This window comes from Gigantopelta aegis, chromosome 4, assembly GCF_016097555.1.
Source record: "Gigantopelta aegis isolate Gae_Host chromosome 4, Gae_host_genome, whole genome shotgun sequence".
In the NCBI taxonomy this organism is placed as follows: Eukaryota; Metazoa; Mollusca; class Gastropoda; order Neomphalida; family Peltospiridae; genus Gigantopelta; species Gigantopelta aegis.
The window spans coordinates 105,800,511-105,817,031 of NC_054702.1; the positions used below are offsets into that span (position 1 = coordinate 105,800,511).

A 16,521-nucleotide genomic window follows, 5' to 3' on the forward strand; every position below is an offset into this window, starting at 1 on the left:
TCCTGACCATCTCCTGTATGTACAGTGCAAACAAAAGCAGTAATTTTCGACAAGGTGCTTCTCTTTGATCAACCTGACTTGTAAAACAGCATAAATGACGTAATAATATAATAAACTATTTAACTAAATATATTTCAAGTTGCATTAACGGAACAAAATGGGGTTATAGTATTTTTCTCTATTAAATAATCCAAAGGAAAAATGTACACTATTGGGCCTATTGATATGCTACGTTGGAGCAAAATCGACAACCCACGATACCTAAGTGATAATTTTCTTTTCTTTGGGACTACGTAATTGGTCAGTTCTGTGGTTTTAGATGGAAAAGTCTACTTAATCAATAGTTTTACAGAACTATTTTCAGTAATAAACCATGTCCATTACCATTTTAGGGGCGACAGGTAATATTCCACAATACCGGTATGTATTTTTGTGTCTAGACAGCGTCAATTAATTGGCTCGTCTGGTTACCAATCAAATACACACCTGCCAATCAGGAATCACAAGTAGAAGCAACTAACAGCATAGACCAATTAACTAAGAAAACATTCCGTGTATCATTTCAGTACGTAGGTTAATGCATGGACAAAACATTGTTAATTATTTCGACTTGTTGTGTAGCCACTTTGACAATGGTATTTTATTTTGTATTGAAAAATAATATATATAGTGCTGGATATACTTATTGCTGGCTTACTGGGATGTGTATTATTACAGAACATTGCAATGTATGACTATTTATCATCCCGCAAAAACCAGGTAGATTGTGTTTCTCTAGTTCTAAGGCTCATTCCTGACGTTACGCGTTAAGTATTACATAAGCACCAGCTCGCCAGAGGGGGTACTCACTGAGGTGGTACAAAATGGCTGCGCCCGTTATATATAATAGCCGTCACATTTAACCGTTTTATTAATTAACTATACGATTATACTTGTTGATATTAAGCAATAATGTGCATTATATATCGTTGAATATGCATACCAGGCCAAATGCCTTAATTGTCCCTTCCTTTAAAAAATACAATGTCTGAGGAAGAAAAAATCAACATTACTGCACCTGTATGAAATAATGACTTAATGTCCTGCACATCACTGTTGGAGGGAAATCCTGTATGCTGAGTGTAGGTATCTTCAAGTTACCAGGTGCAGGAATTTCAAATCCATCAGCTATGCTGATTTTCAAGATGGACCATTAAAACCATTGACAGCCACCAATGTTACAGACTATATTTTATGTATACCCTACTGTAGTTGGAGGTTTTAAATATTTGTGATATCTGGAATTATCATGCAGCTTTCATATATTTATTTTTTATTAATTACTAAAAATAAAACCCTGTTTTAAAATGACATAATTACCCGAACATCTATTTTAATGCATTATTTTCTAATCCAGATCAATACAATATGTATATTGGATGTATTCCTACAATCTGTAATCCAGCATATTATTTAGCTATTAACATTGGATAATACAGCTTTAACAATAAAAGAAATTATCAACTTACACCAAGGTAGATAATCAAATCTGGACAAATTGGTTCTAAATCTAGTATACACTTAAACTGCACTTCATGGGAGCAAACTAAGTGATTATTTAAAAAAAAAAGGATTTGATCTGGAGACCGAAAGATATGTTTAACAAGCTTATTGTTATGTATAAATGACAACAGATGGCACAATAGTGACTAAACATTTAATTATGGCTTTGGTAAAGTTTTTCTTCAAATTATTATTTTTGTTTTTACATAAAACCAAGGACCATGTAAATAAAAATATTCAAATCTTTATAGTATGAATTATAGGCCAAAACCAACTTTTCCTCAGTGCTAACTTTTATTCAAACTCCTATTCAGAGTACTTATTATCAAGGTCAAGGTCATTGTGAACTTGCCTGGCTGAGTGACAACTAAGTAATCAAATAGTATAGTTTAATTTAATTAAATGACAAAAATCATAACCCTTTTTATTATGCACTGAATATGTGCTATAGGTAAGACTATACCAAATACAATTCCATCGGCGACCATGTTAACGTTTGTGTTTAGAAACACTATATGAAATATATCAACCAATCTATGACCCATAAGTATCAGTACTACAACCCCTACCTCAAATGGTACCTTTCGTGGCTCATTGTCGGTATAACCAGATGTTTTTACAACCAACTCACTCACATTTATAACCAATCACAGGATTTGTGGTGTTAACTTCTCTATCAAAAGTTCGGTGCGCTTCGAACTTTGACCCAGCCGGAAGCTATTTGGTTTGGTGCTACCTTAAACCAGCTTTCAAATCCACCAGTCACTCAACAAACTTTTGAAGTAAATACTTATACTCGTGATCATTACGAATGTTTTCAACTGGCAATTCATTAATGTATTTTCAAACGGTATTTAAACAAACACTATCATAAAAATTGTGTCTCACAGACCGGTCACATCAAGAGATTGCTTTGGGTTTTGTAGACACTGGGACAAACAAGAACACACTAGCTGTACAGAAAAAAAAAATGTAAACCAAAAAACTAAGTTTCAACAACAAAAGCAAAAATTCGAAGTCGAAACACTTTAATCATACCCATGTCCACTAAGGTTTAGAAATATCCACGCTAGGTCCAGTCTCTGGCCTGGACAGTGGCTAAGTCCAGGGCGGAAGGTGTTTAATTGTTGGGGGCAATTTTGTCCTAATTATAAAAATGGAAAAGGGTAATAATTTTGACGCATCTTTCAAAGGCTATTATTATATTACTATTCATTATTTAGACGTCATAAATTTAGATGGTTCCCAGTTATTCCTATTTTCTAATAATTGCAGCAGACTAGGTCATGTACTTACAGAACGTTTAAAGTCTAGACTCAAGACTATCATAGTTTGTTTTGTTTATCGACACCACTAGAACATATTGATTAATTAATCATCGGTTATTGGATGTCAAACATTTAGTAATTTCTGACTCGTAGTCATCAGAGGAAACCCGCTACATTTTTCCTAATGCAGCAAGGGATCTTTTATATACACGTGCCACGGTTTTGACCAGTTGTGATTTAATATTTCATTAATTTCATTAATAGTCCGTAGGCTAAAGAAATTGTTTTCATGCCGTCATTACAAAACACTTGAAAGGCACGCGCCTAGATGTATCTTTAACCCGTGTTTCAGTGTGGGAGAGCTTGGCCATGGCTATAGAACGGTATGGCTTACACAATAAACATGTTATGAAGTTACAGCCACAGACTAGTGACTGCCACGGTATTGCAACACAGGAGGTTTTGTTTGGTTGCCAAGATGGTCAACAAACGGTAAATGCGTTAATGAGCATACTGTGTCCATCCAATGGTGTAATGTTAACGAGATCACAAACTGCGCTCCGTTAATGTGCTTCCACTGAAGGTCTTACGTAATTCTACTACGTCCGTTCTATCATCGATGGGTGAAAGACCAACCCGGAGCTGCATGTGCTTCACCATAGTGTCTGCCTGACATGCCATGAGTCGTCGGATTGATTCCACTCACTAGACCTATTTGTTGGCTACTTTCATGTTCCAGTGTTCATCTGTTGATGTATTATACGATATGGTATATCAGGTGCAAATGCAAACTATTTCTAAAGAAAGGATCCAATGTTTAAAAAAGCATCTACAGTATTCAAAAGTGCATTAACACATATTGTAATACGGAAATTTCCCAATGAAACCGACTAAGATATTACATGTCCTTCGCTAGCAATAAATAATTTTGTTCGGAGAATTTAAGGGGAGAGGTTTTGCGTACCCCTAGTACTCCTATATATGCTGGTCGGAATGTGGTAAATGAATATAAAAGACTCTTTGCTCTTAATCAAAAATAGTATCCTCTGATGTGGCAGCGGGTTTCCTCTCTTACGCCAACTCATTACTCTCTGTCACGAGTCAACGCACTAGTTAGTACTTTATTTACTTTGTAATTATTAGGTGTGAAACATATTGCATTAAAGGAGAAATCTGTAACCGCCACATATAATACCTTCGATTATTTACATGCAATCATTGAATACAGTCGGCCACATATCAAGGGCGTTTCGATGAGAAAGTTCTAACAAACATCCCATTCTCCCATCACTTCCTTAGAAAAGACATGCACCCGTTTCGAGAAAGAATATGAGATGGCAAAATAAATAAAGAGATAAATAGATAGATCGATAAAGATAGATAGATAGATAGATAGAAAAGTTCCAGAGAAAATATGAAAGATATTTTTCCCCGCTTCGACTATACTATGGGGTAACATACTAACAATCAATGGCTAATTTCGACATCGGTGTCCAGCAAACCTATAACATTGCTCAATATCCTTATCACAGTTGTTTACTTCCACTGACCAATGTCCAAACTATTTGTCTGATTAATGTTGGGCTTTTTTTCTATTGACCAGTACACAATCCATTTTCATTTATCTTTGACGAATATTGTTTGAAGATAGTTCTAAACTTTTCATTTAAACCATGTGTTTGGAATAGAACAACATACATATCCTAGTATTATCCAATATTTTAATTTCCAAGATTAACTTTCTACGGTGGTTTTATTTCAGTTCGAGAACCTGTTGCTAAGACACACTTTGTCAGTGTCACGACACCATCTCTACTATCAAGACTAGTATCGACCTTGAGTGCACGACGGAAACGTCAACAATACTGTCCCTTGTGTCGCTAATAAAACAAGGGCCGACCACTCTCACAGTTTTAGACAGGCAATCCAAACCGAATGAGTACTGCCTTTCATTGATTTTCATGGTATCCAGCCGCGACAGAATATCAACTATATGGTTAGTGTTTAGGCGGAAAGCCAATCTCAGTGACAGCGTTCATATTGGCTGCAAGCGAGAATGGCTTCTAAAAAGTATTCTTTCAAAGACAACACAAGTTCTGATTTTTTACTTTAGAAGACTAAGGATATCGAGCGTACGTGCATCTAGATTAGAAGTAACTAGGCGTGGACGCTACCATCAGAAACATCTTCCTGGATTAAAAAAGGGAGACTTACTTAAGTTTATTAGTTGATTATTTATATTAGAGTTGTGAAGAAGACAAAATGTAAAATTCAGAATAATAGTCATCAAAGCAGCTGTATTCTTTATTTGGCGTATCTGCTGATCACGTTATATAAATAAATTAACCTACGCACGTGAGGATGCTGGTGACCGTTTCAAAGGTGGTCTGAATGTAGGCATATCTTCCAACAAAACATCAGTGCTCTTTGTTTGGCTATCGACTGGTTAGAATATATTAACGTTCGTATGCGTTAATACTGGACGAATTGCTGTTCATGCGAGCTACTGTTGGATCATTATTGACAAGACATTTTTTCTGTTCACGCGGATATTCACTAGTTGATAAAAAAAATGATTCTCCGGTGTTTTATCAATACTGACTTGTACAGAGTCGGATAATGTTTAATAAAGAAGCAACATGTTTACTGCGTTGCTAGGGACAAGTTGTCATGCCGTCATATTATCCTCGGATACCAAATGAGGATGGGAAAATACAAATGTCAGTTTATATTCCATACGATATTTCCATTTCTATTACAGGGATTGGTTTAAATGGATTATAAGATTTGTGATTCCAAAAAATATTAATTATAATTTGTTTGAATTCAAATCTGTGCAGCAGGTTTAATGTGTTTGAAATATTATGGTGCAGTTTTGTGATCATACGTTGAACACAAAACAACTTTAAAACTTAAAGGCCTAATACATCAGCACGAACTGAATATTGAAAAATACATCAGCACGAAGTCTAAATGTATAAATCAGCCACAGTCAAGTCGTTGAAAATAGAACCTACAAACTTGCGTTACAAAATTGTTAACAGTCTTCATGTATCTGAATATATTGGTTCTACGTGTCTTCTCTCCTCAATGTTGAATTCTGAAAACAATAACATCGTTTCGTCAGATCTAGCATTGCGGTTGAACGACTACAAGGTTGGGTGGAGATCTGCCTAACTATGATTATTCGGGACGGTGATTACCGTCATGAACTAGGCTAACTACGCACCAATCAATAGTGTAGAAGAGAGAGAGAGAGAGAAAAAAACCCCCACCAAATCTAAAACAACTTACGCCTAACCCAACCGAAAAAAAAGCCAATATTACTCGCCAAAAGATCAGCGTTATTAGCGGGAACGTGAGGGAGGGGGGCAAAGAGCTGAGCGGTATGCCACGTTCTAAGAGAAAGGGGTGTTGTGCGACCCTCCACCTGCGGGAGGATAACGCGCGCTTCGTGCTGCTGTTTTTCGTGATGGTGGCGTACATGCTGGCGGGTGCTGGGGTGTTCATGTTGCTGGAGGCTGACAAGGAGGTGAGCGACAGGCGGGACTACCAGGCGGCGGTCGACGCCTTCCTCGCCCTCTACCCCAGCGTCAACGCCACGGATTTACAGAGTCTCTTACGACTTCACGGTATTGCCGAAACTGCTGGCATTGTGGGAAACAGGCGACCAAGATGGGACTTTTCTGGATCTTTTTATTTTGTTGGTACAGTCGTCTCCACAATAGGTAAGTGGAAGTTTTTAAAAGTTTCTTTTATAGTACAATTCTCGGATTTCAAAAACAATTGGCCAATTTCATTTTAATTTGGCGAAATAATTTCATGAAATTAATGATATTTTGTTAGAAAATAACTGGCTTTCTGCTATTTTTTTAAGTTTAGTAGACAATTTGGCGAAATATAAATATATCACACTACAACCAAACTCGAATTCTACAGTATCTAACCTCAGATGTTTGAAGCGGAATAATATGTGTAGTGTAACTAGGAGTGCCAAAAAGGGTTCCACGTCCGACGTCTGCATTCTTTAATGTCAAATAAAAAGTTACGTAATAGCAAATATTCTTTACTTGATAACCTTTATTTTTCTAATAACAAATACAGATATTTTTATAATTATATGAAGGTAATGTCTGCATTGATAACTGGATATTTCAAAAGTTTGCCTCGATATCCCAGGCACCTTTTCGGTAAGTGTATATATCAACTGAGATCCCAACATATCGGCGAATGCCGTGCGTCCGAGGTTTGATTCATGGAATCGGCCCGAGCAGCTACCAGTAAAGAATCCCAGCAAAAGAAATAGTTTTCAGATGATCTTAAAATGTACTAACTATCAGTTGGTATTGGACTAAACCTGTTTTATTGATATTATCTCTGTAGTTATGGCACAATTATGACTGTTTGATATCAATGTTTCCTTTGAATATAACTACATCAAAGCGATTACTGCGCTAAAATCTAACTAGTTATCTACATATATATTTCTACGGTGTCCGTGCCTTCTTAATACGACGCCTACTTACAAACATATTTAAACTAAAATACGGCGAAGCGTTGTTATGGATACCCAGTTCTATATGTATTTTATGAGCAATTAGCAGAGATTCCATTAAGGTTTCAGGAGGTTGGTGGCGATATATAGCCTCGCGAATACTCTGGGCGAGTCGTCAACATCTCGTTTAGTCTGTTGGTTCACTTGCTGTATCCACAAAGCCAAAACAGTGACCGTTGATATCTGGTTTCTGAAATAACCCGTCCATCCATGTTCTTAATGGAATCCACGCTTTAATGTAATGAATAACCTTGTAATAGCTTTTACAGACATTATCTTTTTTTTTCAGTAACCGCCACACAGAAAATAATTTTATTTTTTAAGTATAACTCGATCGTGTGCCATGTTGCCTGCCCCCGTGTCTGCATGTGTGGCACAGTTCTATTGAAAGGAACGTATTGAGTGCTTTTAGTTCACTGTTTGAAACATTGTTAACAAAGATGTAATGTCAAAGCACAGATGTAATCACATGACAGCGAGTTGCAAGATCATTTATTTCATGTAGACATTCCACATTTGGAACAGAATGAACACGACTGAAATATATTGTATTGCAAGTAGTGTATATATAAAAAAAAAAGGATTGGTTACACATTATCCTATTGTATTACGTGTTATTACATGGTTTCCATAATGTGCTTTTGGTTCTACTACGAACATCACACTGGTTTTGTCAAAACTGATAATGTAAGCATGAAGTTAAAAGTAGTTTGTTTGTTTGTTTGTTTGTTTGTCTGTTTGTGTGCGTGTGTTTGTTTATTTATTTATTTATTTATTTATTTATTTATTCAATGGTAAAAAAACCTGTAATAACAGAAACTAGTTAATGTTACCAGCGTATATTCGAGCTGTTTTTCTATATCCATTTTATTACATCTTAATAATGCTGTGTCCTCTTCGGGTGTTTTCCACATCCATGTTATTACATCTTAATAACATTGTTCTCGTATCTTCGAGTCTTTTCCATATCCATTTTACTACATCATAATAATGTTGTCCTCGTATCTTCGTGTTTTTTCCATATCCATTTTACTACATCTTAATAATGTTGTCCTCGTATTTTCGTGTTTTTTCCATATCCATTTTACTACATCTTATTAATGTTGTCCTCGTATCTTCGAGTCTTATCCATATCCATTTTACTACATCATAATAATGTTGTTGTATTTTAGTGTTTTCCATATCCATGTTACTACATCTTAATAATGTCCTCGTGTCTTCGACTCATTTCCATATCCATGTTATTACATCTTATTAGTGTCCTCGCGTCTTCGTGTTCATGTACATGTCTAATTCACCTGCATATTTTACCTGTATAATTCACGTGCATATTTTACCTGTATAATTCACCTGCACGGTTCACCTGGCAATTACTAACATGTGGACGTCCATCATTAACAGCAGATTGATTTTTAGCCTCTGGAACATAATAAGCGACGTGATGCGGTATAGTCACATGGCAATTAGCATTAGCATGTCCGGCTACTTACCTAATCAACAGTCAGCCGTCAACTGAAAAATCAGAAAAACGAAAAAAGGTACATCGGTAGTCAGTCACCATTACCGTTCCCTGTTACATACCTAATCAACAGTCAGCCGTCAAGTAAAAAATCAGAGAAATAAACGAAAAACAAGTACACCGTTAGTCAATCACCTTTACCGTGCCCTGTCACATACCTAATCAGCAGTCAGCCGTCAACTAAAAAATCAGACAAACAAAGAAACGAAAAACAGGTAAACAGTCAGTCAATCACCTTTACCGTGCCCTGTCACATACCTAATCAACAGTCAGTCGTTAACTAAAAAATCAAACAAACAAACAATAACAATCTTGTAACTGTATGTGTATTTCCTTTTTTGTTTGTTTAACTTCGGTGCGTGCGTGCGTGCGAGTGTGTGTGTGTCAGTGTACGTGTACGTGCGTGCGAGTGTTTGTACGTATGAGTGTGTGCGTGTGTGTATATTCATGTATCTGTGCGTGTGTGTGTATGTATGTGTCTCGGTGTGCGTGTGCGTGCGTGTGTGTGTGTATGTATGTCTCGGTGTGCGTGTGCGTGTGTGTATATGCATGTGTCTGAGTGTGTCTGTATGTGTGTGTATGTATGTGTTTCGGTGTGCGTATGTGCGTGTGTGTGTGTGTGTGTATGTATATCTCCTTTGTTTATGTAATAGGTTCAATTGGTTCTGTGTACATCTTTTAGGGCACGTTTCGTTCGTTTTTTAAATCAGTTTATTTGTGCACGTTCGTTCTGCATAACAACATCCAATCTGTCACGGACACGCCCGTTACTCATTACAGAACTTTGATATTTAGTACACACCAAGCTTACATGGTATTAAATAAACATGTATACACACATGGAATACACAACAGTATCGCCTATAAGAGTTCATTAAATGTTTCATAGTACTATTTTCCCCAAGGTATAAACTAGTTACCATGGTAACACGGTAGAAGTTTCTTCCAGTTTGACTATGTGCATGAACAGCACACGTCTCCACACCCAATCGTTGTAAGAGATTATACCGTCCTCCGGAGACTTCCGGTTTGATATGTGTCAGCTAATGGGATACCGTAGTAAAACTGGGCCCGCATTAACATCCGCCCTGACTTCTTGACACTCGCTTCACGTTCAGCGCTGGAGTGCGGACCAAAGTTCAAACGACGAAAAACATTGACTAATGGGAGACTGTATCGCTTACATAACACAATACGGTCCGAGGCCGATTCCACGCATATAAATAACAGTTCTCCTCCAAGTATAACTTAATGAGTTTTTGTTTACCGTGGTCATGCGACGCCGGTACTGAGATAATATTCGTGTAATATCCAGTCTGAAAGACAAAAGCCAATCATGTGGTTCATCTATAGAAGGATTGCCACTGTAGGATAATATATCCTTAATACGTTGTCTGTACGTGGACTGGCTCTCCAAAATCTGATTTGAAAAATCTAAAGCTATAACAAAAACAACAACATAAAAAAATCTTCCGCTGAATGGAAATGAGACAGTTATAATGGGATTCACTAATACATACATGCGTTGTTATTCGAGACCACGCGATCACACGTTATTCGGACTAATTTATTCTGTTTAGTAATCTATAAACATAGGACATTAATATTATCTCAATTCCTGTCCCTCAACCTAGACATGTATCACATATCATTCGTGACTAAGTGTAATGACATATCGTATGGCTGTTTTATGACCACAGTCCTCATGAAATAAAACTAAATCGTTGGAATATATACTGATTGAAAGAAATTAGAGTTCACAAAAATAATCAGAGCAGAGAGTGCTCGCAACAAAAAGCCTCAATGCATAGTGTTAGAATTTGACAGTTGCAGGCATGGCGGAAGCAAGTAGACATTGCTGACTGAGATCGAGGGCGTAAAGCAAAGTTTGTAAGAGGGTTAGTGGGTGTGCTCCCCTGTAAAATGTTGAAAACTAATGTCTTGAAATGCAATTACCTGCATTCTGCAAGTAAAATTCATCTCTGCCTTAAGATTTACTACCAATGATATTTTTTATTACGAATTATTGGAGGTGGGGGCTAGAGCCCCAAACCACCCCCTACTCCGCCGTACCTGGTGTTACTGGGAGTCAATTCTACATAACTAACTAGCATTCAATCCCACATTACAACTGTGTCTGAAATACCGACACTATTATGCTAGTAATGAATTCAATCTGGTTTACAATCGCATGTGTTCTCTGACTTGATTCCATCAGTGTATGTATATTATAAAAAAAATGAAATTTAATTGAGCTAGTAGTCAAAAGAAGAATGTCAGTTATTCATCTTTTTATTTGCTGGCTTTTTTTCAGTTCTAAGTTCTAAAAGGCACGTACCACTTCCAATATTGAAGAACCATGGTCGCAACTTCGAAACGGTGATTTAACAAAATACAAATAAAAGCGCTAGTAGGTTAAAAGGAGTTAAACATTTATACTAGAAATCCAATTTATGCTAGAATGAACTTTGATTGTGGAAACCTAGACTAAATGATATCATTGCACCCACTGTACGGGCTGGCCATGTGTCCTTTTCGCTTCCATCCTTTTCGCTTCCATAGAACACATTCGACATTAATATCTCAAAACTAATTGTCGATTGTAGTTATCTGCAACAGAATCGCATCCCATATCACTTACACCGAGTCATGATATTATTGTACGATAACAATCGGTGATTTTGTCGTAAAACGCCCAATAGTGTGTTTCATCATAATTCAGCCTTGGGATGGATACTTATTAATTACTGTGTTATTTGTTTTCATTTTGGCAATTTTCCAACGATATGTCCATTGCACCCGTTTGACATCATAAGTAACTTCCGGTGTTATTTCCTATGTTTTTGTATTCGGATCCCCGTGTTAGAAGTCAGAAGTTGCCATGGCATTATGACAATGGTGTGCCGGTTGCTTTATACGAAATTCAAAAGTTAGCTAGGTAATCGTATTTAAACACATTTCCACATCGATGGATTCTTTTTCAGAAACCTTTATAGTATTTTAGTTATTAATTAGGAAAGAATGCAATTGAGAATGACCTATTCTAAATTCTTAAATGATGAAAATGTACTCAAAATTGCAAAATTTGGTAAACAGGAGATCGCAGATTTAGCTTCCCGAATCAGCTTTAATTGAAAGTCCTCAGCAACACGTTGGAAAATAACTGTATGTACAGGAAGAAACATATAACAAGCATATAATACTGTTTCATCAAATATAATTTTAGTTAAACACAAATAGCCACATTTTCGCCTATTTTTTATTTAATGCTATGAACATTTCTGTAGTGCATATTTTAACTAATAAATTTGATCTATGAAATTACAAAGAAAATGAATGAGCTTTTTCACTTTATTATTTTTCGTTTATAAAATTTAATTACACGGTCAAGTGTTCAAGATATAACATAATTCACTGCAGAAAATGAACGGATCAGTGCACAGACGTAGACGGGGAGTGTGTGTGTGTGTGTGTGTGTGTGTGGGGGGGGTGATGATATTGGGTCATGACACACCAACATTGTCTCATTGTTTTCAACCACCCTTTATATTTCAATGCCACCCAATAACACGACTCACAGAGTGGTGTTATTGGGGGGGGGGGGGGAGGACGGGGGTATGGGACCATAACACACCAACATTGTCTCATTGTTTTCAACCACCCTTTATATTTCAATGCCACCCAATAACACGACTCACAGAGTGGTGTTATTGGGGGGGGGGGGGGGGGTATGGGACCATAACACACCAACATTGTCTCATTGTTTTCAACCACCCTTTATATTTCAATGCCACCCAATAACACGACTCACAGAGTGGTGTTATTGGGGGGGGGGGGGGAGGGGGGTATGGGACCATAACACACCAACATTGTCTCATTGTTTTCAACCACCCTTTATATTTCAATGCCACCCAGTAACACGACTCACACACTCTCAAGTAAACTAGCAATGAGATTAGACGTGGATTCATGCTCTCTCAACCTACACGCCATCCATCCTGGGGATCTACGGGGAATCGGACAGGTCCTTGTCATCACCTCGCGCCGGGATGGCTTGTACAGACAGGGGATCCTCTACAAAGAGATGGACAACCACACCGTCCACAGGATCATCAAGATCATCGCCGGCGCCCAGTACCTGCCACTGGCCCAATGCCTATGGGCGCACGACTTCAGGAAGTTGGTGCCCCACTTCGACCGGAGTTACATCATCTCCTCCCCGTAGACGCCAACCTTAACTAGGACAGGTAACCTCCTTTTTGGGCTTAGTTGGACTTTAAACATTTTTCGATCGAGCTTCCAAATTCTTATGTTTATTTTTTTTTATAAATAGTCCAACGCATTTTACTTTGGCGCCCATTCAATTGCTCAAATCACCTTAAAACCTTTTCGACCGAGCAGTCAAACTTATTTTTGGGTTTAAACTCTTAGTCCGGACATGATGTTAGGTGCAGTTATTCTCCGTAGACATAGGTTTTTCTAGTTAGACCCGAAGGAATCGAAATTCAGCCAGTCAGAACACGGCCCATTTTCGGTGTCTACTAGTCGGTCCGCGCAGTCGCTGGACCCTACTAAATACTTGTATTCCAAATTCCGCCCACCTCAAACTCCCCCCCCCCCCTTGTCCTAGACTTAGTCACTGGCGAAGTCAGAGATTAAGCCCATGACAGGCGTGCATGAAGCTTTCGTGGCATATATGTACGTTAAACCTTTAAAAACAAACAAACGACTCACAGAGTGGTGTTATTGGGGGGGGGGGGGGGAGGGGGTATGGGACCATAACACGCCAACATTGTCTCATTGTTTTCAACCACCCTTTATATTTCAATGCCACCCAATAACACGACTCACAAAGTGGTGTTATTGGGGGGGGGGGGGAGGGGGGTATGGGACCATAACACACCAACATTGTCTCATTGTTTTCAACCACCCTGTATAATTCCTGTCAGCCAATAACATGATACACAGTGTGGTTCTACCCTTCCATAACCTGGGTGCCCTCCAGTATAAACCCTGGCTATGCCAATGAATTAATGCCTCATATATTGACGAAAGTGATGATTTATTAAGAAAATAAATGGATACTATGTCTTTTCTGGAATGACGTAGTGTGAAGAAACAGTTAACGTTGGTAAGGTTCTCATAGCTGTTTGTTTTGTTTCCTCTGATTTCTTGTTTATCGGTTTCCAGGAACTGGAAAAATTTATGGCCGTAAAGAAAATAGATGAAAGACCTCTATGTTTATGAATTCACAATACACTGTTGACAATGGCGTAAATACCGGAACCAGTGTATGAAAATACAATAATCACATTATTAAGGCTATGTTTTGGATATATAATTTGGTGGGGGTCGTAAGAATGGCATTGTTACGGAAACGCCTCAAGGTCCCACAAAGTCATTTATCTTTAAAACATCACGCTATGAACCATGTTGACAATAGCCTAATAATTTTTGTTAACTCGAGTACTGAATAAACTAACTAAAGTATTCAGTAATGCTTAATCAAGCGAAATCAATATTAAAATGCGTCGGGTTGTAATAAGGCAAACAATTTTTACGGATGGCCTGGTCAATGTTTTTTTGGTTTATGAACACATTATGGTGACGCTCTGCTATATGTCGATATTTGTTCTGGTCAAACAGATCCAAACTAGATGTTTCATGATAAACTACAAAATTAGTTAATCCAGAAAACTGGAAGAATGCGTCTGACGTTGTTTGAGTTAACAATTTCGAAAACTAATCATTTGAGAGAGAGAGGAGAGAGAGAGAGAGAGAGAGAGAGAGAGAGAGAGAGAGAGAGAGAGAGAGAGAGAGAGAGAGAGAGAGAGAGAGAGAGAGAGAGAGAGAGAGAGAGAGAGAGAGAGAGAGAGAGATACATGCATACATACATACATATTTAACGAAGTGAATGATAAAAACACGGTTGACGTGGGTTTGTCTACGAAGTTATACGCGTGACAATTTGTTATTTCAGATATAATGTTGTTTTTTCTTAAGGTTAGTGGCAATACTGAATTATTATTAATGGGTTTGTTTGTTTTGGGGGTTTGTTTGTTTGGTTGTTGTTGGGTTGTTTTTGTTGTTTGTATTTTTACAAATTTATTTATTTATTTATTATTATTATATTTTTTTATTTTATTATTTTTTTTTTTTTTAAATTTGGGGGGGAGGGGCTTTACGAATGAAAAAATTAAATCTGTAATGATGCAAACTATTCATCCGCGATGATTCATTTCAAAGTAAAAAAATAATATTATGCTATTTCGAGCAAAGTTAATAATTTTTCTCTTTTTCTTTTGTTTTTGTTCTTGAATGTTATTTCAAAATTTTAAACATGAAATAATAAAAAAAGAGCTTTAAATCAGGGCTTTTATAAAAAAAAATAGTATTTTGTAAAAATGTAATATCTTCCTTTTTTATGAACACATAACTAACATTGAGGAAGGAAGGAAGGAAACTGTGTTTAACGTGCCCCTATCCACAGAGGTTCAGGCACGCCCACTTCGGATTTAGCCTCTGACTTCGCCAGTGACTAACTCCGGGGACTTCTGACTGACTTTCAAGCAATGAAGTTGTGTTTAGAGAGCGTGGAGATTTCTCTCTCTCCCCCCCCCCCCCCCCCACCCTAGGGGCTGTGCTTCGATCGCTTGGGCCATTGTCCAAGTATAGGATCGAGCACAATGGCGACTCGGCGACCGTCACGCTATTATATGGCAGTGACAGGAAGCAACCTATAACCAGCAGAAGACGGAGGAGGCGACCCAAGACTTCGCAGGGGGGACCTAACTTGGCGGCTCAACCGCTAAGGGCGGTCCCACCTGTCCCGAAGAGGAGAACGAGACCAGGAGCGGCGCAGGGTGAACCAAACCCGGTGGCTCAACCACCGGGGGCGGTTCATTCTGCTCAACCGAGTTTACCTGCCCGACCGAAGCACTCGCCAGGAAAGACCCAGGGGGGACCAAAGCTGTCAGCTCCACTGACAGTGGCGGCCCCTTCTGTCGATCTACCGAGTACCATGGACACGGGCCATGTGGTCATTGATGAGCCACCGGCAAGTCCACCACTACCTCCGGCAGTTGTTGTTGAACCCACGGCGGTCCAGCGAGAATTCAAGAAGAGGAAGATGTCATCGATCACCGTACCGTTGACGTCTGATGACTCCGATTGGATTCTCGTCTGTGACAGACTGCCAACGAAATACACGGGGGCGGTTATCGGTGACTTCACCAATAACAAACACCTAAAGGGACCTTGGGACGACAAGCACTGGCGCCAACTTCCATCCGGACAAGGGAAGTACCAGCTACAAGGTGCCCTAAACTCAGAGAAACTTTATGTGACAGCTCAGCAGGAAGGACTGTACAGGCAGGGGCTCCTGATGCCATCGATGTCAAACGGGACCATTCACCGCATCTTAAAGATGGTCCTACGAGACATCTATCCAGGAGCCATCGACCGCAACATCAAGGTCTTGACCGAAGGACTCCTCAACTTCAAGCCTGAACAGTCCATCAACTCGCCATGAATCCTGCTGCGCCAACCTTAATTAGGACAGGTAACCTCCTTTTTGGGCTTAGTTGGACTTTAAACACGTTTTGATCGACCTTCCAAATTCTTATGTTTATTTTTTT

General features: G+C 38.4%; 1 protein-coding gene across 1 annotated transcript in view; it reads left to right on the plus strand.

Moving 5' to 3' along the window:
* Positions 1–5,882: 5,882 nt before the first annotated feature.
* LOC121371669 (potassium channel subfamily K member 12-like) overlaps positions 5,883–16,521 on the plus strand; it is a 118,306-nt gene continuing 107,667 nt past the window's right edge. The window contains exon 1 of the mRNA XM_041497732.1: positions 5,883–6,538. Coding sequence (XP_041353666.1) covers positions 6,199–6,538 — 340 coding nt within the window. The 5' untranslated portion in view covers positions 5,883–6,198. The remainder of the gene's footprint in view (positions 6,539–16,521) is intronic.